The following is a 24,735-nucleotide window of genomic DNA, read 5'->3' on the forward strand; positions in this document are numbered from 1 at the left end:
ACAGTGCTGGGGGTTATATTACTGTATACAGCGCTGGGGGTTATATTACTGTATACAGTGCTGGGGGGGTTATTACTGTATACAGCACTGGGGGTTATATTACTGTATACAGCGCTGGGGATATATTACTGTATACAGTGCTGGGGGTTATATTACTGTATACAGCGCTGGGGGTTATATTACTGTATACAGTGCTGTGGGGTTATATTACTGTATACAGTGCTGGGGGGTTATATTACTGTATACAGTGCTGGGGGTTATATTACTGTATACAGCGCTGGGGGTTATATTACTGTATACAGCACTGGGGGGTTATATTACTGTATACAGTGCTGGGGGTTATATTACTGTATACAGCGCTGGGGGTTATATTACTGTATACAGCGCTGGGGGGTTATATTACTGTATACAGCGCTGGGGGGTTATATTACTGTATACAGCACTGGGGGTTATATTACTGTATACAGCGCTGGGGGGTTATATTACTGTATACAGCGCTGGGGGGTTATATTACTGTATACAGCGCGGGGGGTTATATTACTGTATACAGCGCTGGGGGGTTATATTACTGTATACAGCGTTGGGGGTTATATTACTGTATACAGCGCGGGGGGTTATATTACTGTATACAGCGCTGGGGGGTTATATTACTGTATACAGCGCTGGGGGTTATATTACTGTATACAGCGCTGGGGGTTATATTACTGTATACAGCGCTGGGGGGTTATATTACTGTATACAGCGCGGGGGGTTATATATATATTGTTACCGTCTCGTGATGCAGCTCATATATTACGCTCTGTTAAAAAACGTTATTGTGGTTGAAAAACAACCCAAAGTCCATTAGGTTCATCCCGTCCAGCTTCTCGTTTCTGTTCATTTAGAGACTTTTATCCAACATCGTCCCAAGAAGTGAAAAAGTCGTTGTCGGCTCAGATGTTCTCTGGATCATCAACGTATATTATTATAACCCGAACGCACTAAAAAGATCTCCAACTTTTTTTAAGTATTAAAATCCCCCAAAATCATTTCCAATTCATGAATGACTAATAACCTTTAACAGAAACATCTAAATGCATAAAGGGATAAAAAATAATGCATATGCCCCAAAACGGCTTCTGTTCCCCACTGCAAAAGTAGGACAGGGCGAATGCCCTGTATCTTCCCAAAAAATAAACTGACTCCGTGGGGTTTTTGGTATTTCATAGGAATTTTTTCCATGATTTTCTTTTCTCCCCAAACAAAACCTTGACATTTTAACTGCAACCGAAGAAAAAGGAGAACAAACAGCATCCAAGGTGACTGCACAGCGCCATTTGCGTGCGGCTCGCTTGTTTCACTTATCGCTGAGCCCAGGGGGGGGGGTGCAAATCACAGGGGGGGGTTACATTTGGAAGTAAGGGATGAGTTTTCCCCACCAATTTCCTGCTGCAGAATATATGGGAAAAATATATAAAACACACCATAGTCATTAGGGTCTAGAAAACCATTTAACCCCCCCCCATGCCTCTGGTTCTTAAAGAGTTAATAGTATACCTTCTAGATTGTAAGCTCCTTTGTGCAGGGCCCTCCTTACGTCTTATTTCCGTAATTCGAATTGTTATGTTATTTACTACCTGTCGTGTTCTGTTTACCCATTGTACGGAATATGATGGCTCTAAATAAAACAATATATATCATAATAATTATTTATATTATTATTACTATTATTATTATTATTACTATTATTTATATTATTATCACTATTATTATTATTACTATTATTACTAATATTATTATTATTTATATTATTATTACTATTATTATTATTACTATTATTATTATTACTATTATTATTTATATTATTAATATTATTACTTATATTATTATTACTATTATTATTACGATTATTATTATTTATATTATTATTATTATTATTTATATTATTATTATTATTTATATTATTATTATCACTATTATTACTAATATTTATATTATTATTATTATTACCAGGGCCACTGTATGTTATAAACCATAATATATGTTGAATGGGTTCCAGAGCCACCAAGTGATTTTGCCAACGGTATTTCAGTGTTTTTATCATAAAAGCGTTTTCCGCCAGCTGTGCCAAAATGTAATATTTTTTTTTTAGAATTTTTTTTGGCAACTTTGGAAATTTTCAATTTTTAATACATTTTTTTAGAAATCTGAAAAATAGAAATCTCTGCTATTCCGCCCCACTGGTTTCATGTGTATCAGCAGCTAAGTGGTTAAACCGCCACTAATAGTTATTAGGTAACGAAGTGCGCACCTACCTGCTAAACACTAACCTGGACAAAGGTCACGAAGTTTGTGTTCCAGTCCCATTAAATTCCCATACTTACCCCAGGTCTCCGATTTCCAGACAGGGGCCAGAATCGGCTCCTGGAGATAAAAAATTATCTCAAATATCTCTATGGGAGATCTGGAATTTTATCTCTAGAAACGATCTGCAGGAACTGAGACGCGACGTGCTGCTCCGTGCGGAACATGAGTGGGTTCTGTGGGTGTGAGAAGGGATTTATGGGTCACTCCGGCGGGGGTTAAATTACGTTCCACTGTGGGCTGAATGCAGCAGTAGCCAGATGTTCTCATTACTCACGCTATAAAAAAACGCAGCGATCGCTCCCCAGCCCTGCGATCGGCCGCTTACTCCCCCCCTGCGATCGCCCGCTTACTCCCCCCAACCAGTTTTAGGGTTACATTGAATTTTAGGGCATTAACAACTATTTTGGTAAATTGCAACAAAGTTTTCCATGCAGATTAACGTCGCGCTGAAACTGCAAAAAACAACAAAAAACAAATGTAACAACAAATTATTATTATGTATTGTTTTATATAGCGCCATCATATTCCGCAGCTTTTTCCTCCCCTTTGCTGCATTGCCTGCTTATCATTAAGTCCTCAATTACTCCCAAGTCCTTGTCTTCTGTTCCCGCTGACACCGCGGCCCCCCCAATACTATATTCCGCCTTTGGAATCTTACATCCCAAGAGCGTTACTTGACATTTATGAACATTAAACTGCATCTGCCGCGCTCTCGACCATTTCAATTGGCCATTTGTGTTAGGTATTAAAAAAAAAAGTGATCCTGGTGCACAATGTCAAGTTGTCTTATCACCATAGCAACTAATGGGAACAATCCATTGGTTGCTATGGTGATAAGAGCACTTCTTAACTATAAGCCCCCCCGTGTCTTGCTAGTTTTATTGAGTAAGACGATGTGTATCTTTTGGTCGAGGTTAATATCTTTTATTGGTCAAAAGATGTAAAGTTACATAAGCTTTTGGCACCTCAGAGGTCTCTTTTTGAGATGGATTTATTTGCGCCGTAAGTGTATACTAGTATATTTTGGGGCCGATCGCCCAGCGCTGCAGGTGGCCCTCGGCACAGCAGAGCCGTCAGCTTGGGTTGTTACCTTTGAAAATTTAGGCAGCCAGACTGAGAAGGAAAAACGTGCGAATGAATGTACAGGAGGAGCAGAGCAGATCCGCTTTCCATCCGCTCACTTCCTTTTTCTGTCAATCATGTTAAGCAGGTGAGGAGTTCCAGATCTCCTGCACCCGTCATTACGGAATCGGAACCTTAAAACACACATTGCGGCTCGCAATCCGCCGCCCCGCCGCCGCCTCCCGCCACGCTCAGCCTCAGGAATTCATTCATAAAACCATCCAAAAAGTCACTTTCATACCCAAATGGTATCAATTCGGCAGAATATTCAGATCCTATGTTAATAATTCCATAACCCAAAGAAACCTGTATAACCAACTAATATATATGTAACAGACCCCCCCTCCCCCCCATATGTGTATCCCACGGGAGCGGTTCATTGGTTCAGGCAGATTTAGTAAGAGTGAGGGGGGGGGGCTTCAGGACAGGAAATTTGGTCATTCTGGCTCTGCCACGGGCTGCCTCCAGCCTTAGCTTCCCTGAGTGTAACTTTTAATAAAGCTGTGACATAGATTAACAAACAAAAAACACGCGTTAGAGATGCTTTCCGTGAACAAATTCACTTAGCAAGGAAAATGTCTAAACATCAGCTTTTTTTTTTGGCTTTGCTGGAAAGGTAATAAATAAGCCTCCCAGCAGAAGTGGTATATCTGACCTTATCAGGCACATGGCTGGCGACGGTCGGTGTTTGCGTGAATGCGAGGTGTGTGATGGGTGTGAGGTTGTGTTTGACACGCCGGATGTTGTATCGCTGCCAGCCCCGGAGACGTCCCACCCAGCCTGATTCATCTCACATGAAACGCTCTGCAAATAAATACTTTAAATTACGTGATTTCATACCAACCAACTGTCCCGAGAGCCACGGGACAAAGCTTCGCATCTCAAAATACACTCTCTGATAACAAGCCGGACATGCAGGTATTACACGAAACGCCTGCTGGCACCCTGCATACTTCATACACGCCATTTATTATTACATTACCTTACACTTTATTTATATGGTGCCAGCACATACCGTAGCGGGGTTACAAACCTTAATCAGTCGTTGGCCTCGTCTTAGATTCAGGAGCCGGATGTCTATCCCATGCAAGTTTAAATCCCCTTGCTGTATTACCCTCTACCACTTCTGCTGGGAAGCCATTCTGCTCATTTACTACCATCTCAGTAAACTTGTTACTGCTTTATATGACATGTTTTCGGCGGATCACAAAATTTTACCCAAACAAAATAAAATAAAACAAAATAAAAAAATGAGAGTAACATTTGGATCTGCTTTCTTGGTGTTACTCATTATAGTTCTGTATCGACGGAGCCGGAACTCGCTGATACCTTTTATTGGGCTAGAAAAACGATGCAGAATAACACAAGCTTTCAAGACCTCAAAGGTCTCATTTTGAGACAGAGTCAGAAATCAGGTCAGAAGAGACATCCGAGGTTCCAAAAGCTTTTATATGCTTCTTAAACGGCCATCTATACGGTATTAACTATTAAGATTAACCACGAAGGTGGATTGAAACATTCACCGAGGTCCGTACTGTATAGCGATATCGAGTATATGAAAACTGAATGCCCTCGGTGGTCACATTTAGATTTTCTTGCCCCATAAGCTTCCAAGACCTCAGCGGTCCCTCTTTCAGATTACACATTGTCCCCCAGCATGTCATTTTCCTCTGAATTTTTTTTTTATTTAATAAGATATAAAACAGCTATCGGCCCCACGATCCAGGCTGCGGCGAATTAAAAATGATGTCAGAGCGCAGCGTCCAGGGGAAGCAGAACCGCAGGATTCGTGGCTGTGGGTTGGCAGACGTCGGAGTCGCCGGGTATTCTCAGAAAATGGGTTTATATTTTAACTCCCGACTCGGGGCTTTTAGGGCTGTAGAACCCTGCGATCCCCTCATACCCAGCAAACATTCTGACCTCCTAGACAAGAGGGGCATCGGAGGAGGAGAGAGGGGCATCAGGTGAAATGAGAGGGGCATCAGGGGAGAAAAGAGGGGTACCTGTGGAGAAAAAAGGGGCATCAGGGGAGGAGAGAAACAGTGAGGGGGAAAAACAGGTGCCCACAGGTGAAGAAAGAGGGCACAGGGGAGGAAAGAAGGCACTGGGGAGGAAAGAAGGCATTGGGGAAGAAAGAGGGGTGAGGGATTTGGTTCGCCCTTCTTGGGATTTGGGTTATAAATGTCTTATAAAGTGTTTGAGTCTCTGATTTCCCGGAACGCGCGTCCGCTCTACACGTTTCTTTACTGTATACAGATTGTTATTTTCTTCTTGTTCAATTCCATGAAATAAACATCAGTGTTCTGCAGAAACTCAAACCGAGTGAGCAATAAAGAGGACATTAAATATGGGAGAAGAGGGCAGCTGGGGAAGTAAGTTTTTGCACAAGCCCGGAGTCTGGGCTCAGTGAGAGGTGATTAAGGCTGAGGAAGCTCCCAGTGACTGCGGAACCACCCCCGGGCTGGGGGAGGGCAGCTGTGACATCAGAGGGTGTTAATAGAAAACAGTCACTTCTTGTGCTTAGTACAGAGCTGAGCTGCTGATGTGCAGACTGCGGAAGGGCAGCGAGGGCAGGATGAAGGAGCTCTGTGCCCCCTATAGCACTGTGTGTCTGAGCTGTGGGAGCCCCGAGTCCAGCATGCAGAGCCTGGACGCCCTGGAGCCTGATTACATGTCCATGTGTCTCTTTGCAGAAGACTCCTACCAGAAACTGGCTATGGACACCCTGGAAGAACTGGACTGGTGTCTGGACCAGTTAGAGACCATCCAGACCTACAGATCGGTCAGCGAGATGGCATCAAATAAGGTAAGGTCAAGTGTGGGGGGTGCCGTATGCCACTGTATTTGGGGGTGTCCCGTGCCTCTCTGTGTATGGGTGCCCAGCGCCAGCCTATGATAAGATCTGTGCCAGTCTGTGATTAGGTGCCTTGTGCCGGTCTATGATTGGGTACCCTGAGCCATGTTATATGTGGGTGCCCAGTGCCAGTCTGTGATTAGGTAACCAGTGCCATAGTATGGTGAGATCCCCTATGCCAGCCTGTGATGAGATGCCCTGTGCCAGCCTGTGATGAGATGCCCTATGCCAGCCTGTGATGAGATGCCCTGTGCCAGCCTGTGATGAGATCCCCATTGGCAGTTTACGACTAGGTGTTCTTTGCCCTTCTGAGTGCCAGTCTGTGCCCGCTAGATCATGCCTTCTGATTCTTAAATATTACAAGTTGAAAAAGAATAAAAGAACTTTGTGGAATCTTTTGTGTCGGCCGTATTTGTTAAACTTTCATTCGTTAGGCGACTGTTTACATATTCCTGAAAAACCTTTTTCTATACATGGCGGGAGTGTTTCTGCTGATAAATATTTATGCCTGTTTAGCTGTTTGTATATACATTAATATATATATTGTACAGCGCTGCGGAATATGATAGTGCCATATAAATCAGTAATGATATTTTTTTCTTTGATTTCTGCAAAAAGCACTCTATAATTTAGCAGATTTGAATACTTTGGAGCAATCAAATGGTTAATTCATTACATTATTCGGGTTTTTATGTAGCGTTTTTATATATTTTAACAATGTAACAAAATACAGGCTACTAAACCGGGAAAGTGAAATATTAAACACGTTTTAGTATAGAATGTTCGTCTTTCCTTTTTTTTGCCCCCAAACACAAAATATTTAAGTTTGCTTAAGAATTATTGTAAATAATAAATAGATTTTCGGTTCTGATGGAGGTAAAAAAAAAACTTCCTTCATAGAAAGAAAAAAAAAAAAAGAAAGGCAGTATGAAAACATTAAAATCCTTCCATAGAAAGTGTGAAAATCTAACCGAATGCCAAGCCCATCATCTCTGCACATAACTAGTCCGGAGAGAGAAGCCTAGAATCCGCCGGCAGATCGGCCCCATTCGGCCCCCGTCTAGTCACCTGTTTTCTCCCGCTGTAAAGACTCAAACCTTAATCAGTCGTTGGTCTCGTCTTAGATTCAGGAGCCGTATGTCTATCCCGCGCATGTTTAATACCCTCACTGTATTACCCTCTACCACTTCTGCTGGGAGGCTGTTCCACTTATCTACCACCCCCTCAGCAAAGTAAAACTTCCTTTCAGAATCCAGCTACCTGGAGCATGCCTCATTAAGAATCTATGACCTCGGCATGATTTTTTTTTTTTTTGCTTTCTTAGTGAAAGGGTTAAAGTTTCAAGCAGGAAGCCCAAATATTAAAGGCTAATTTGGACTGATTCTCAGCAGAACTCGTGTCCTTAGAGGCCCCGGGAAAAAAAGTTCACCAAAAGTCAGTTTAATTTTCTGCATGTGGGACGAGCAAGTTTTTTTTCTGAAGAGTTATATAACCGGTTTGCGGAGCGAATTTTGTATTTTCTTCCTGCTACAGAAGCTCTGTTTGAGCCGCGGGGCTGACGCTCTGCTTCCAAAAATCCCCAATGACATCATAAACTTTGTTAGTTTCATAAGAATCTTACCTGAAAAAGTAAATCATAAAGAGTTCAAATACATTAAACATTAAACATACTCAACACCTGTAAAGTGTTTTTTTTAATTATTATTTAAAAAAAAAAACATTTTTTTAAGTGTCAGCTCCTGATGCCAAAATGTCCATGGATTTTTTTAATTATTTTTTTTTCCTTTTTTAAAAATCTCATTTAATGCAGAATAGAAAAATCCAGGCAAATGCATCCTCTTCTGGGTGTTTTTTTTTTTTTTATTATTTTTTTGGCAGCCAAACTCAGTAATAAAAAAAAGTAAAAAATACAGCAGTGACCTTTTGCAGACAGTGGCGTCACGGGGCGATAACCCGACAGCCACCGGCTGATAAAATAACAGGAATACTGTAACCCGCCTTTGATACGGCGCGATGGAAAGAGATCCCCCAGCAAAACCAAATAGACATTTCATTGTAAAAACAGGATGTTTTGGGAAAAAGAATAATAATAAGAGGAAGACAATGCAAGTCAGTTAGAAAGGGGAAAGAAAAAAAGCAGGAAGACCCGACAGAAATTGCACTCCAATAACACGGTAAAATGTGACCCATCTTCCTGACCCCGCCGCTGTCAGAATATGTGGCCCCGGGCTCCGCAGCCAAACTACGTCATGTCGGTGTAATACAGGGTACGGGGCAGCTGTTAAAAGTGTGATTCCAATTTCCTGTCTCCTTCCTGGTTTGGGTAAAAATTACGCTTATTGCAGCAACAACAAAGAAAGCAGTCTCTGAATGATTAGGAGATCGCTCCAAGACGCCGCGCTAACGTCCAGCGCACGTTTTTACTCGGAAAGAAAATCATTTGGCCGAATGCATTGTTTTTATTAAGTCAGCTGTCGCCGATACGTTGGCTGGATCGGGGTACTAAGCGATTCTTTTTTTTCTTTTCTGCTTTTTTAGTGTACTGTTACTTTAAAAGGGGATTTCCCAACAAATGGTGTGTTTTTTAATTGCATATATTAAAAATGTAAAAAGAACTTTCAAAAATATTGATGTTTTGCTTCAAAAACCAGTTGTAGTTTTTGCCCCATAATATTATATTTTCAGGCAGCTGCATATCAGCCGTTTGTATGATTCTCACTACAACAAACCCCCCGACTCCTTATCATACTGCATGTGGGGAACAATAGAATGGCTCAGTCTGAATCACCCAGACAGACTCTCTGACTAATGAAAGTCTATGTAAGAACGGACTTCATTAGCATCGCCATAAAGCATCAGCTCAGTGTGGTGTTTAAGCCGGGAAAGTTGCCCAGAATATCACATGACTGACAGCCCCGGCGGCTCCAGGTCTGCAGATAAAGGGGGTTTATTGGGACAAAATGAGATAAAATCAGGTTTTTGTCAAGTGAATTTAAACATGCGTGGGGTAGGCATATGGCTCCTGAATCTAGATAAGTGGAACAGCCTCCCAGCAGAAGTGGTAGAGGGTAATACAGTGCGGGTATTAAACATGCATGGGATAGACATACGGCTCCTGAATCTAAGACGAGACCAACGACTGATTAAGTTTTGATTTTTTACAGCAGGAGAAACGGGCGACTAGATGGGGGCCGGATGGGGCCGATCTGCCGGCAGATTCTGTGTTTCTATGTCACGTTGCTTTTTCCCCATTTTTGGGGTATAAATCTGTAAAAGGCATTTCTCAGAGAGGTTGCCTATTTTATTAAGTGAGTTAAAGCTCGCAGGAGCAGCGACTCTGGCTTCAGCATAAGGTTTCTTTGCATGAGACTTTCCTGGTTAAGGAACGTTTACACATCAGGGACACGCAATTCAAGGACTAGCGTGTTTGATATGAATTAGCGAGCCAGGTGATCTGGCCGAGGCTAGTGACACCTCTCCCGGGCTCCTCAATACGGCGACTGTTCCCCCGGATCACCAGACTTTCCAGCAATAATTCAGCCTGTCGGGTGTCCGCTCGGCCGCATAATACCCCGTCTTATTTCCCTGCTCTGTGAAATCCGGCTGCAGGAAGACGCTGGAAGTAGTTATTGGAAGGATAGAGACTTATTTTATTCTGTTTCCAAAGCTGATTTTAAAACCGGTAATTAATTACTTGAAGAATTTGAAAAATGTGTTTTTCGTGGGATGGTTTCAGTGGCGTAAATATTTTTGCCGTCTCGTTCCAATTCATGTATTTATTGCAGTTCCTTTTATTTTATTTTATTATTTTTTTTAAAGTTTAAAGGTAGCTGAAGAATTTTTGTTTTTCCAAACAATAATATTAATAATAATAATAATAGTCTGCTGTTAGCGCATGACATCACCATATTACATCACGGCTAAGTTAGGAAGGCTTTAAGATGTAAAATATATATATTTTTAGATTATACATGGTCTCGTGTATCTATAATTATGGATCGTACTTCATCCGGATATACCAGAATTTTAATTCTGCTTGTATAAAAGAACTGAAGACAAATTAAAGAACAAAGAAATAGAAGAATAAAACCATATATATTAGTCCCAAATAAAATGGGGGGGGGTGTTAAATATATATATATATTAGTTCTACGAGTCATTTAAGGTAAATAGAAGACACTCCAGAAAAAAAATCATCTTGTGTATATTAAACAACGTGGGAAATGCACTCGTTGCGTGATCTCATTTGCATATCCTGGATGACTTAAAAGATAGTTTCTTGTAGAATGACAAAACCGCAGCGCTGCAGGGCATTCTGGGTAACGTCATCCTGCCTAACGTACTCGCCCCGGTGGGTTTCGTTAAGAAAGTTAAGAAACAATTTAGAAAGTTCTGGGAAATAAAAAAAAATTAAAAAATGTATGACTTCTTTTTAACCCTTTAAAGAATGCTGAGCGATGCATTGAATTATTTTAAAAATATTCGATTTTTTTTTTTCTTAAATGTTTCGGAGTTTTATTTTCTAAAGTTGATATCCGCCTTCAGCGAAACCCCCCCCCCCTGGCAGAACGGATTGCGCATGAGCTTTGAGTTAGGATTGGTCTGAAATTTGGGATTGATGTAATCTGGAATGGGGCAAATTTTGAACTGTAATAATCTAGAATAGGGGTTTATATAATCTAGGATGGGCAGAATTAGAATTGATAGAATCTGGAATGGGTAGAATTGGAATTTGTGTAATCTAGAACAAGGATTGATACAATCTGGAATGCGGCAGAATGAAGCCTGGTATAATTTGGAATGTTGCAGAATTCGGATATAATCTACAATATAATTCAGATATAATCTAAGAGTGATATCGACGCTAGGAATTATTTCATTAAGGATTTGACAGTTTCCCTTTAAACTCCTATGCAAAGAACATAACAGGGGACGCTACATTGGGGTCTAGCATCCATTACCCAGAACCCTCGGCTCCAGCGGACGTACTCTCTGAAATCGATATTTCTCGTTGTTTTTCTGGATACGGCCGGTTTCAAATGTATCGATCTCTACGACCCACAGCAATAAAATAAATTTGTTTCTTTGTCCGTCCCAGAAGTGCTAGTTTTGGGGTTTTCTTAAACAAAAAACTTGGCCTGCGTCCATGACGGGCTCGTATATTTAATTCCATTGGCGCGCTGCGTTAAAGATGTCATTGTCTAGGTAAGCAGCCAAGGGGGGAAACTGCGACGAAGCCGCGGAGACTTTGGAGAGGACAAGTTTCCTGTCAAATCCCTTAAATACAAAAAAACAAGAGCGATTAACTCTTTGGAGGCACGTCCTGGACGCTGGGGACACTTTCAGCACACAGATGGACAATCTCAACTTCCAGACTACAATCCCCATATGGGGATATGAGGATAATGGGAGTCGTAGTCCATGGAGAGCTGGAAACCCTTCAAACTTTTTAAAGTTTCAAAAAAGTTTTACAAATATTTTTTGTGTATATATATATATATATATTTGCTCTGTCCAAAGTTAAACTTTTTTCTCTGCAGAGTTTTATTTTTGGTTGTGAATAAATTTTGGGTTTCATTTAAATTTTTTTTCTTCACCCCATATTACACATTTGCGGTTGGAAGCCCTTTAAAATTGAGCGTTTTTAGTTCAGTTACTAATATCTAAAGGTCTCGTTCGCTGACTTTTCACAAGTGATGAAACTTTTTCTAATGAACAGGAAATTTGCAATGAGCTAAACGGAGCAGAAGGCGGCAGGAACTCGCCCCGAACGGAGCGGCCGCGGGATCTCAGACACGGACTTTTTACTCTTGAGAAATCCTTACATTTCTTCAGTTTATTTACGTTCATGAAGCAGCGTTCGTTGTTTATCGGTTTTGCCGCCAACTGAGGAAAAGAGAAACATCTCTAGAAAAAAGAATGTCGATTTTAATTTGTACCCCCCCCGAAAAAAAATAAGGAACCTTCAAAGGGGCATCAAAGCCTTTAAATAATTCTTTTATTTCCTAGCATTTTTCAAAATGGTTCAAAATCATATTTTTTATGAGAAACTGCAAAAAGGTAATTAACCCCGAAAGTACTTAGAAACAAGAACCCGCCGGCAGATCGGCCCCATTCGGCCCCCATCTAGTCGCTCGTTTCTCCTGCTGTAAAGACTCAAACCTTAATCAGTCGTTGGTCTCGTCTTAGATTCCTGAAGCCGTCTTAGATTCCTGTATTACTATCTACCACCTCTGCTGGGAGCTGTTCCACTTATCTACCACCCTCTCCATAAAGTAATACTTCTGACCCTTTTAGATGCCCCTTTAACGCTCTGACTCTTTACGTCATTTTTTTTTAATGGAGCCAAACTTTTTTTTCCAAAATATGTATACAGGATATGAGGATTACGTTGGTTTTACCCCATTCATTTATTCCCCTCCCCCGTGGTTCTATCCCCCTGATGGGCATCAAACTCAACATACGCAGCCAAACAAAGGAGGATCAGGGTCTCCTCGCTGTGGCTACGTGTGGATCCAGCAGTCGTCAGGATGTTCCTTTGATAATAGGAAACGGGCATTTCTGTGAGCCGTGGTGGCACTCCGGCACTTTGTTTCTTTAAGTGTGGTCGGGAGACACGTACGGGCATTGAAGAGACAAACAATGTCGTCTGTCATTGCCTTCTTACGCTAAGTTGGGCAAGAAGCCAAGTGCCTATGTGCCCCACCGCACGACCCAGCGCTGTTATTTGCTTAGTTCGGCTGCCAGGGTAGAAACGTTGGCCTCTTCTTTTTTTTTTTACATTTCCCCTGCCTGCTGCCAAACAGCGCAGAGGAGATCTCACCGTCTGATAACAGCAATATCGGGGACCGCGGGACTCGTGGCGTTATGTAGCCACATTGTTTCTTATCCTGTCGTTCCTGCGAGAGAAAAAAAAAATAGGCCCACCGCATCTGCCCCCACGCTTTGCGTGCCACGTGAGGGTAAACCCAGCCTGCCACGGTGTCACGCTGCATTTAAACAGCCAAAATAAAAACAGTTATTATTTTTTAGTTTTTTTTTTATATTATTATTACATTTTAAGTTTTTACTTTTTTTTTTACTGAGAGTGTGGTAGATAAGGGGAGCAGCCTCCCAGCAGAAGTGGTAGAGGCTAATACAGTAAGGGGATTTAATCATGAATGAGAGGCTTCATATCCGCATCTTTATACTGTTTTTTGGGGGTTTTGAAGGGGTTAACGAGCGCAGCGGCGGGAGGGCCCGTGGTTTCTCGCAGCGTGGGTTTCGGGCTCTCCGTATGCCTTTTGTCAGAGGTCACAGAATCCAGCTTGTGTATCGCTTCTGCAAAACGATTAACGTCATTACCTACCCACAGCAATCGCACTGAAATCATCTCGCAACCACGTCCTGATCCGGAGCGCTTCTTATCGCCGGGCGCGGGAAGCATTCAAAGTAAAAAAAAATAATAATAATACATTTAAAAAAGCGTTGTTTATCCTAATTACGTTCATTTTTTACTAAATACTAAAAATGAATAAATTAGGCTTTATATAAAAAGCTCTTCCTCATTTGTTTGGGGTTTTTTTTAGCCTTTTTGGTGCCAAAAAATATTAAATTGAAACGTTTGCTTCCAATAAAGGGTCACGCGGTGCGGGCGTCCTGCGTGGCTGTTGGGCATCTCCCGTTATTGGATTAGGACTTTGCCCAAGGACGCCATGATTAATACCCAACGGTTCTGGGTTCGAACTTTTGTAGCTTCTTCTGTATTTTTAGTACCTTCTTCTTATTATTATTATTTTTTTTGGTCTCCTGGAAAAGAGGGACACGGGGATTTGGAGCCCAAAGAGGGACTGGCCAAGCTAAACAGGGACACTTGGGAGGTATGATGCAATAAACATGTAGCCCACAGCTAATAAATGAAGAGGGAGCACAGAAAGGTTCCGTTCAGTGGCCGGGAAAGTTTTTATCTTTATTTTTTGTTGTTGCTGTCACAGTAAGTTAGCCAAGAACTCATTAAATGGAGATTCACGACAATTGCTCGTCGGTCTGAGCAGATCCCTCAAACGCTCGCCCCTCCCCCCCGAAGGCGCTGTCTGCAAATCGGCATCTCGACCCAAAAAGAGAGAGAAAACTCCCTCTCTGCACACGGGAACAAACATACGTGTTCCTATACATTGCGTGTGCACACTGCCCAATGCTGCGCGTGGCTTGTGGATGCAGTTCTTTGAAGGGTTAAATAGAAGACCGGGTGAGGGTTATTGACCAGACAGTAAACGCACCAAGGAGAATTATTTCACTCTTTTTTTTTCCTCCCCAATTAGCATCCCTAATGCCCCGTAGACTCCAGAGACCTGGAGACGTAAAATAATGATTGCCAGGACTGTCAGCTGATCTGGGGATGTTGGTGGCGTTTTGGGCACAAACTGTTCTGACTTCTTCTCTGAAAACAAAGTGCTTTGGTGGAAAAACATCCGTCTTGTTATCCCTGTTGTACACATCCCAAGTGTCCTGGTTTTTGCAGGACAGTCCTGATTTTCAGGCACAGTTCTGGGTTGCTGCCCTTCTGTCCTTTTACGGGGAATGGGTCGGTTGGGGAGATCCTCTGACCCCTACTGCCTGAGGATATTCAGGTAAGATGGGCAGGTGACCACACCCCCAGCCCCACCCATTTGTGGCCTGTCCCCTCCCAACACAGGTGTCCCCCATTTGAACTCCCAAATTGTTGGGGTTTGTTATGATTCCTGTGATTGGTTCAGTCTGTTAACCCTAAGGCTCTCGCTTGATACAAAGTATCAGCTGCTGGGTTCGGTGCCGGGTTCTGCCAGGTTCCCGTCGGGCTCTCTCCGGTGCCCTCGCCCGGTGGTGACGCTTGGGTTTTTGTCGTGCGAACCGTTATAACCGGGGCTTTGCTTTGGTATTTGCTGCTCGGCGGCTGGGGCATTTTCCGAACAGATGGCCACCTTTTCATTAGTCAGTCCGTCCAACGGCTCACGGCTGGGCCGGCACGACTCAACGAGCTTGGCTTCCCACCGAGTAAATAAGAGGCGGCCTGCTGCTGAGCTCTGATACAGGGGCCTCATGTGACGTCAAAATGGAGATGTGGCCGGGAATTGGGGAGAATGATGATGATGACGGATGCCGTTTGTTACATTGGAATTGGAAAGAGGTCACTTTTGTTACCAAAACCCCAGGCATTGTCTAAATACGGGGCGTTATCAGTTCCGACCACCAGGACGGGTCCCCAAAACAAACAGCGTCCATAGCCTGTGCCACCTAAGCTGCTGTGGACTACGACTCCCATCATGCCCAAACAGCAGATTCTAAGCGGGGGTCGGCTGCAGAATTGTTCATGGTGGACATTTACTGGGGTCTGGGGCGGACAATTTAATGATGTTCTGTGGACCCTCATAAACCTTGCCACGGACACTGATTCTGAGCGTCTCCATCCTCCGCCAGCGACCAGAATGAGAGTCCTGGTTTTTTTTCTGTATGTGATTCTGAAACTGGGTCAGGACGCGGATCCGGCCCAGATTTCAAACGCAACGGACCGAAGCTAAAACCTCTTCCAGCAGAGCAAACAAAGATAATTGCCAGAAACACGGGGGTGGGGGGGGCTTCATTTCTGCTGCCCTGTTTTTTCCCTTAAAACCACAACCGGCCGTAACCAAAATTCTATAAACCCGTTTAATTTGCGTGTTTTTAAGGCTGTTATAGAAATCGCAGTGCTTTGCTTATTCAGTCTAGCGAAGGGTTAACGTGGGGATTCCTGGGAATTCCGCACTTAGGATTCTTGCAGGAACGCCGCTTTTTTTTTTTTAATGAATGATTTAATCTCCAAGAGCAGCCTTACAGTAGGAATCATTGGCACGTGATGCAGTTGCCATGACAACAGAATATTCTTTAAATCGGCTGCACTGGAACTCCCTCCCGAAGGTTGGCTGGGATTTTTTTTTTTATACTGCAAAGCCAGCTTTTCCCAAACTCGACTGGGGGAGGTGATGTCATCTTTACCCAGCTGGGTATAAATTATTTAACAAAGACCTGAATACACAATGGATTCCTCCATTCCGAAACCCCGGATCTCTCCATCCATCGCCGATCAGAGCCTAGATCCCAACGGCACTAAACGGCACCCTTCTTACCAAAATCGTACAACAGTATCCCTAAAGGCGCTACATTTTTACAGCCCTACTTCTTTATAATTTCAATTATTATTTGCCCTCTGCAATCTCGCCACCGCATTCCTCTGCCTTTTCATCGTGAAATCCTCCAAAAAAATATATTTTTTTAATTAATTTTAATAATAACAGCAAGGTTATGCTTTTATTCCCCCAAATTCCCACACTATAATTAGAATCCTTAAAAAAAAAAGTTTTTTTTTTTTTTTTTTTAAAAATTGCTCTGAGGTTTTCTTGGCCAATCACAAGGGGTTAAATGATCCAGCTGATAACTGCCACCTAGAGGGTGTCTACGCTCTATTCAATTATACAGGGACATCCACCATCTTATCTGCCTATTCGGAGAGACTAATCCATCGCATCCCCCTTTGAGTGATCGTTACTGCATTGCACGGTCCGACCAGGCGCGACTAATCCAAAGGAGGTTCCCGCTACTGGCCAACTGCGAAGCCACCACAGCCCCCCCGGGGCATCGACCGCTCGCATTAGGAATAGCCGCACGCTCCGGGTTTATCGGTGGTTCCTTTGTGCGATTTTTGTGCACGGAAGTTAAACGTCTTCTTTCTTTTTTTTTTTATTATTTGCCCCCCCCCCAATGTGGATGGAGAATTTGCTCTGGGACGAGGGTCCATCTTTTGTACGCGGTCTGTGGGATCTGACCTATCTTCTCGAGTCGTTCCATGATTCCGAGGCTGGAATTACCTTATTATTCACCTGAAATCCCTCGCATGGTGCAGAAATCCTTTGCACGGAATCTATTAATAATATTGCCGTGGATTCCAAAATGCCTGAAGCTAATTATTTGCTTTCTGTGTCCTGGGGCTACATCAAGGTGGGTTTCAAAACCTCGAAGACCATTCTTAATTCGAAAAATGTTTTATTTTTTTTTATCTACGCAGTTGCATGGGGTTTGAGCGAATGAATAAATATATATCTAGGGTTATTATATGCTATATATTTTACATATTTAGTACGGATCTGATTTGGATCTGCATATCCTATAGGTGTATATACTGGCTGCGCACACTATATATCTTTCTGGTTGTTTTTTATTTATTTTTTAATAACGTAATATGGAATTTTGGTGGAATCTATAAAATAAAAATGTTTTAAATGCGATATTTTTTTCCTGATCCTGCTGGAAATGAGGAATGTCTAGACGTACATTGAGATTGTTTGGGATTCTCGTTAGATTTCTGATAAAAACCCTTTTGCTCAAAAACTGGGGCATTGTGAGAAATCTGATTAGGGCAGCAAAACGTCGGCACTCGGGATGCCTGCATCTTGCAGCAATGCTTCTGCTCACGTGATCACGCATGTGCCATTGGCTAATATCATTTCGTAACTAAGATCCTTTTTAAAAAAAAAAAAAAAAAAAAAGAAAAGCGTTTTCTTTTTGGGGAAAGTGCCATCTATTTAAAGTTTGGGGTGCACCTACGGAGCCAGGAGCTAGAATGCCTTCCATTGGAGTTCACCCCAACCTTTACAGTACAGAATAGATGATCCGTATGTTCCGAGCAATGTAATACACCCCCCCCCCCCGCCGGCACACGTCCTATAAAAAAATTAACCCCCGAGTATCCCCATTTAAACATGGAGTTGTATGTTCTGCGCACATATGCTTACGTTCTGCGTTTTAACTCTTTGCAGTTCAAAAGAATGCTAAATCGGGAACTGACCCACCTTTCCGAGATGAGCAGATCTGGAAACCAAGTCTCTGAATATATCTCCAGCACGTTTTTGGGTAAGACGCGTAACTTTCTGCCATGTTCCTCCCTAGATTGGCGCGCCAAGAATGCTTTGATAACATGGCGCAGCAATGACCGCCGTTGCGCTGCGGTGGGCTGTTGAGCTACGTGGGCCGGTGAATAATCATGCATGAGATTAAAAAAAAAACATGAACTAGAGGTATTCTGTCCCTGACCGTGACAATGGATTTAGCGCCTTATTGTTGTACGATGTCTATGAGCTCATTGGCCGAATTTAATTCCTCAACGTGGCTATAAACCCCCTTGCACAGGGCATTAAAATTGCATGAGGAACCTAGAATAATGAGGTAGGAGGCTGCGGGGTTTCCCTGTTTACGTCACTCGCTCAGCCACTCAGAAAAGAGACGATAGGCTTTGTCATGTTGGTAGCTGTGAAGATCAGACAAAATGGAAGCTACAGACCCAAAATTAATGGTGTCCCCGACCCGACCAGTGAATGATGTGTCAACCTCTATATGGAGACATCCAAAGATGTGAATATATATAATCGGATACATTGTTCCCGGAACGATTGTGAGAAGTTATTCTGTAGGTGATTCGTTTTGTAACCGGTTCCTGTTTATAATAAGGACCTTGTGGTCGGTCTGGTGGTTCTGGACACTCTGGTCTAGTCCGTGAGTCTGGAATATCTCCTGGTTCTCCAGCTTCTACGCTTTCTTTTATCTGGAATCCTCAGAGACCTGGGATTCCTTTCTTGTTAAAGGACAGAACGTGCGAGAGAAGAGAGCTCCTTTAGTCTGTGTGCCCCATATACACGCTCGCACATGGCAGGTCTATATGCAGTGGGGGAATCCTCACCTCCTTACAACGTTCTTCATGGAGGGCTTCTATATTGGCACAGCTTGAGGTCTCTTTTTTCCAGTAAAATCCAATGTTTAGTCTATATTTTTTTGGCCCTTTGTTTCTCGTCACGTTACATAATGTCTCCAGGTTTTGGTTGGGTGGAATAAGCCAGAGAGGGAAAGAGAAATGAGTTAAAGTGACAGAACGCCTCATGGTATGGAGGAAACCTCAGGAAGGTGGAGCGTGTGACCTCTTTGAGCTCCTTCAGCCAGCGTAGCTAACGTACACAAGGTGGGCGCCACATTAAGCTCGGGGAAGACAGACATTTGACTGAACTGCCCTCCGAGGCGTTAACTGATTAAACACATAACGCTCAATCGAAGGGAGATTCCCTGGAAGATGAGCTTCCTCTATGATGGCTGCACCCTGCAGGGAAATACCTATCAGTGTCAAGCTAATGGCGTTAGGGTATAAACACTTCATTTTATCGAAATGCAACGCTCCAGACGCAGCGGCAATTGTTCTGTACCTCCCAGGGTTTTAAACAATCACCATATCGACTGGCCTGCTTAAGCCTCTGGAGGTATGGATCATACCATGTGGATGGGCAGATCTGTGCACCCTGCGGGGCTTTCAATATTTAGTCTTGGTACATTCTCAGCTCGCTTGTTTTTTTTTTTTACAAAATCTTTGGATTTATTTTTTTGGTTGTAATTTTCTTTAAACCCCCCCCCATAAAAACCCTTCCATTGTATATAAATAAATAGTTTATTTTAACCCAACTTTGTCCAATTTGTTCCTTGCACAAATAGGCCTCCCCTTTACAGAAAACATTTTGTGCTTGACAATGACAAGGAACAGCCTTTCTTACAACCTCCTGACCCAATTTGACCTACGCCTCCATTTACGTCCATACCCGAGCAACGTTTATGCCAAGAATGATATCGCTAATCCCTGTGGCCTCTGCTGGGCGGCTTTCCAAAGTAGTACTGGTGGAAGTTGTCTTCTGCACCAAGACTCTGTTTGCATTCTAGAGCCTCGGAATTCTAAAGATTTAAGATTATTGGGGGTTTTCTATAAATTTGTTGCAAACTAACAAATTATATTTTTATTGTTTTCAGACAAGCAAAATGATGTGGAGATCCCATCCCCCACACAGAAAGACCGGGAGAAAAAGAAAAAGCAACTGATGACTCAAATTAGCGGCGTGAAGAAGTTAATGCATAGCTCGAGTCTCAACAACACGAGCATGTCGCGATTTGGGGTCAAAACCGAAAGCGAAGACCTGCTCTCTAAGGTGCGCGTGACGTCTCGTTATTACCTGTCCAGAGGATTGAGATGATGCTTCAATTTATATCTCACGGGGGAAAGGCGGGGCCAAAATCTATCAAATCAGAAAGCAGAGGGCGTTGCTTGCTTAAAGTATTTAGCCACACCTACTTATTTCTTAAAGGAACATAAGCACATATGTTGTTTCTGCCAATAATTTAAAAAGTTACAGATTTCAAAAAGTGTGTATTTTTGGCAAACATATATATATATATTTTCTTTTTTAGAAAGTGCTATGAAAATATGGCCCCGTTTTTTTCCCTCCATTTTTTTATTAATATTTTTATTCTGTGCTAATTATTTTTTTCTTTATTTCTCTTCTTTTTAGGAGTTAGAAGATCTTAATAAATGGGGTCTGAATATATTCAAGGTCGCGGCGTATTCCTGTAATAGACCTCTGACCTGTATCATGTATGCGATATTTCAGGTATGAGATAAAAAAAAATATTTTTAATTTTACAGTCTCCTGTTATCAGTTTAACCCATTAAGGCACTGAGCTTGTGTGATTTATATATACCGTGTTCAGAATTCCGAGAAACCAATAGGAGATCAGAAATGCATAGCTCCCCTTTTCCCATTGGTTGATTTTCTACTGTTCTGTCTCTTTTGCTTTAAATCCTACAATTATTACCAAAAACCAGCCAAAGCAGATCATTTTAGCAAATTTATGGTTTGCACGCATTCTGAAAGTCACCTGTTACATGGATCTTCTTTGTTACATTGTTATCTTTGGAATCTGATTAAAGGTATTGTTTCCCCCCCCCCTTTTAGGAAAGAGATTTATTAAAGACCTTTAAAATCCCGTCCGACACGCTGATTACGTACACCATGACGTTAGAAGACCACTACCACTCGGACGTAGCCTATCACAACAGCCTGCACGCTGCCGACGTCACTCAGTCTACGCATGTTCTCCTGTCCACCCCAGCCCTGGATGTGAGTATGAACGCGCTGCTATATTATTTAGACACATCAAGCAGCTCTCCATCTGTTGTTGAACTACAGTGTCCATGATGGCTAAGGATTATGGGAGTTGCAGTTCAAAGCCAGATGCATAAGTGCTTTCTATTGTAAGCTTGCGAGCCGGGCTCTCTTTATCTAAAGTATCGGCTGAATTGTTGATGTTGTATAAATAAAAGATAATAACAATAATAATATAAATAATAATAATTTAAATAATATGAACGCCTTCTCTAGGTTATTCTTTCATTAACTATTTATTAAAGAGGCAGAGCCGTTACATTCATTCTAACACGCTGCTTCATTCGCTTGTTCTGTTCTAGGCTGTCTTCACCGACTTGGAAATCCTCGCCGCAATATTTGCAGCTGCGATCCATGACGTCGATCACCCCGGCGTCTCCAATCAGTTCCTTATCAACACAAGTAGGTGCATTTAGAACGATGCTTACTGTTTGCCTGCGGTTATCTGAGGCAGGGACGGGTGTTAAAGTACAGAAGGGGAGTTTTAAACTGAAACTAGAGGGTGAGAGGCTTAGATGGAATGTAAGGAGGTTTTACTTTACTGAGAGAGTGGTAGATAAGCCGAACAGCCTCCCAGCAGAAGTGGTAGAGGGTAATACAGTGAGGGGATTAAACATGCATGGGATAGACATACGGCTCCTGAATCTAAGCCGAGACCAACGACTGATTAAGGTTTGAGTGTTTACTCAAACTCGACTAGATGGGCCGAATAGTTTTAAAAGTTTTATACTATTTGTGTCGCGCAGATCTTTGCCGTTTGTTCGCTTTTTGCATGAGGCTAAAGAGAAAATTTCACTTTCTTTTGCAGATTCTGAACTTGCTCTCATGTACAACGATGAGTCGGTTCTGGAAAACCATCACCTGGCTGTAGGGTTCAAGCTGCTGCAGGAAGAACATTGTGACATCTTCCAGAATCTGACCAAGAAACAAAGACAGTCTCTCAGGAAAATGGTGATCGACATGGTGAGGATTCACCCGCTCCTTTTTTATTATTATCGTGATTTTTTATTATTTTTTGTTATTTTTATTAATAAAATTGGTATGGCTGGACCCAATTAACCCAATCATTCCCCCCCCTCTCTAGGTACTTGCAACCGATATGTCTAAACACATGAGTCTCTTGGCTGACCTGAAGACCATGGTGGAAACCAAGAAAGTGACCAGTTCTGGAGTTCTCCTCCTGGACAATTACACGGACCGCATACAGGTAATATTTTTTATTTGGAATAAAATGCCGAATTTGCAGGAAACTCATTTCTATATTTAATGTAAGGTTACGAAACCCTCAGTACCGGCCTCTCTTTTTCGGAGGGAGGTAGAGGGGGTCCCACGTTCAGACCCCCTATCTGTAGGACCCTGTATGTGTAAAACCGAGCATTCTCTACCATAAAGTCATAAATATAAATGTATTTTTACAGGTTCTCAGGAATATGGTGCACTGCGCGGACTTAAGCAACCCCACAAAGTCGCTGGAGCTGTACAGACAGTGGACGGATCGGATCATGCAAGAATTTTTCCAGCAAGGGGACAAGGAGAGGGAACGCGGCATGGAGATTAGCCCGATGTGCGACAAACACACGGCGTCCGTGGAAAAATCCCAGGTAAGATACTTTGGAACGCCGTTTAATGGACGCGCATTCTATATTCTTTATGTCCTTGTTTTATAAGACACCAGTCGCTTAACATCCTAGTTTTAAGGTCATTTGCCATATCTGCCCAGATTCCATTCCCCGAATGTACTACCGCTTCTAAACATTGCTTGTTTTCTGCAGGTTGGCTTCATCGATTACATCGTCCATCCTTTGTGGGAAACCTGGGCAGATTTAGTCCAACCCGACGCCCAAGACATTCTGGACACGTTGGAGGACAATAGAAACTGGTACCAAAGCATGATACCCCAGAGTCCTTCGCCTCTTCTGGACGAGCAGGACAAGGACTGTCAGGGTCTCTCGGATAAGTTCCACTTTGAGCTGACGCTCGAGGAAGAGGATTCCGAAGGACAGGATAAAAACGGAGACTGTATCAGTTATTACAGCAGCACAAAAACGCTTCATATCGTCGACGCGGAAATGGGCGACTCTCCCGATGGGGACCTGGACCTTCTAACAGGAGATACGTCTCCTCTGGGCACATAGGACGCGTTTGATAATGGACTGAAAGCCTCAGTTCACCCTTGCAAGCTGTCGGTTTTAGACAAGCCTGTGGTCGGGATACCGGGCTCCGAAAGGAACCGGCTGATGGAGCTTCCTGCTGCTTGAGGTTTGGAGGACAGAGACATTAAAGGTCCCACGAATGCTCAGGAAACCAACAGATGATGATGATGACGGACATAACTCAACATTGTTTCCAGGGGAAAAAAATACACTATACAAACATCTATATATAAATATATCCCCGAGGAGGAGGAAAAAAAATACGTGTTCTGAGAATCAAAAAAAAATCAAAAACTTGAACAATTTCTAAAAATGACGACACAAAACTGAGAGATTTTTTTTTTATATATATAGCGAGTTTTGTCCAGCTAGCTGCCAGGAATTCTAATAATTAATATTATTGTTGGGTTTGTGTTTAAAATCCTGTCCGCCCTCGTGTGCCTTTTTTTGTAACACTCCCTTGTCTTTTAACCCACGAAGCGCCGGGACGGTAGGTGAACGCCGGAGTTGCCGGCGGCTCCCCGTCTCTGGCGCCGAGGGGGTTAAATGTCTCGTAATTACACAATATTTCGTGTAAAAGCTGAAAGAAAAGAAAAGAAACAAAAACCGAATAATCTTTTTACGTGTTTCTGAAGCGAAGCAGTCTTCCTTTCCTTAGGCAATATACGTAACTGTTGAAGTTATTTAGTAAATTCAGAAATGGAATTTTAACGGAGACGACCGAATTCCCACCGCATTCCAAAAAAAAAAAATCATTTTCCAGACGATCCACGTCGCGTCATTTCATCTTCCACCAAATAGCAAAGATCTACATTACGATCTTTTGGTTCTCCATCCTTAGGCTTTTATATCCATACCTGGAAAACTTTCTAGACCAGCTGCCCCTGAGACGCTTAGAAAATTAACCCTTTAATAGCCCATTGTGAAGATTCTTACGTAGTGACTCGCCAAGTGTGTTACCCAAATGGCCCTAATTCCGGCCCTCGTGGAAACCTTGACTTGTCATTACTTAACTGAGTCACCTGCATTCAAGCAGGGATATCAACCATAACATACCGGGATCAAACGCACCAGTTGGGAGTCTTATATACGATCCCAGGGGGGAAATAGGAAGGAGTCAGACTGAGTGACCCCGAGAATCTGCCCCTTCACCCTGAGACTGGGGCAAAAACCCTGAGAGTTGCCAGGTATGCTTATATATTCTGCACAATAGTAATGAGATAGCTGAGGAGGGTGTTTT

General features: G+C 42.6%; 1 protein-coding gene across 4 annotated transcripts in view; it reads left to right on the forward strand.

The window, feature by feature from the left end:
- PDE4B (phosphodiesterase 4B) overlaps positions 1-24,502 on the forward strand; it is a 131,527-nt gene extending 107,025 nt beyond the window's left edge. For 3 of the 4 annotated variants that reach the window (XM_053470019.1, XM_053470020.1, XM_053470021.1), the window contains 10 exons: positions 6,162-6,274; positions 18,130-18,223; positions 20,153-20,328; positions 20,689-20,787; positions 21,133-21,297; positions 21,645-21,744; positions 22,151-22,305; positions 22,427-22,549; positions 22,761-22,943; positions 23,115-24,502. In XM_053470019.1, the coding sequence (XP_053325994.1) occupies positions 6,162-6,274; positions 18,130-18,223; positions 20,153-20,328; positions 20,689-20,787; positions 21,133-21,297; positions 21,645-21,744; positions 22,151-22,305; positions 22,427-22,549; positions 22,761-22,943; positions 23,115-23,477 (1,571 nt within the window). In that variant the 3' untranslated portion in view covers positions 23,478-24,502. Of the gene's footprint in view, positions 1-6,161; positions 6,275-17,075; positions 17,312-18,129; positions 18,224-20,152; positions 20,329-20,688; positions 20,788-21,132; positions 21,298-21,644; positions 21,745-22,150; positions 22,306-22,426; positions 22,550-22,760; positions 22,944-23,114 lie in introns of those variants that run through there. The other variant, XM_053470022.1, reaches the window with a different exon arrangement.
- Positions 24,503-24,735: the final 233 nt, after the last annotated feature.

Source organism: Spea bombifrons, chromosome 6 (assembly GCF_027358695.1).
Source record: "Spea bombifrons isolate aSpeBom1 chromosome 6, aSpeBom1.2.pri, whole genome shotgun sequence".
Taxonomy (NCBI): Eukaryota; Metazoa; Chordata; class Amphibia; order Anura; family Pelobatidae; genus Spea; species Spea bombifrons.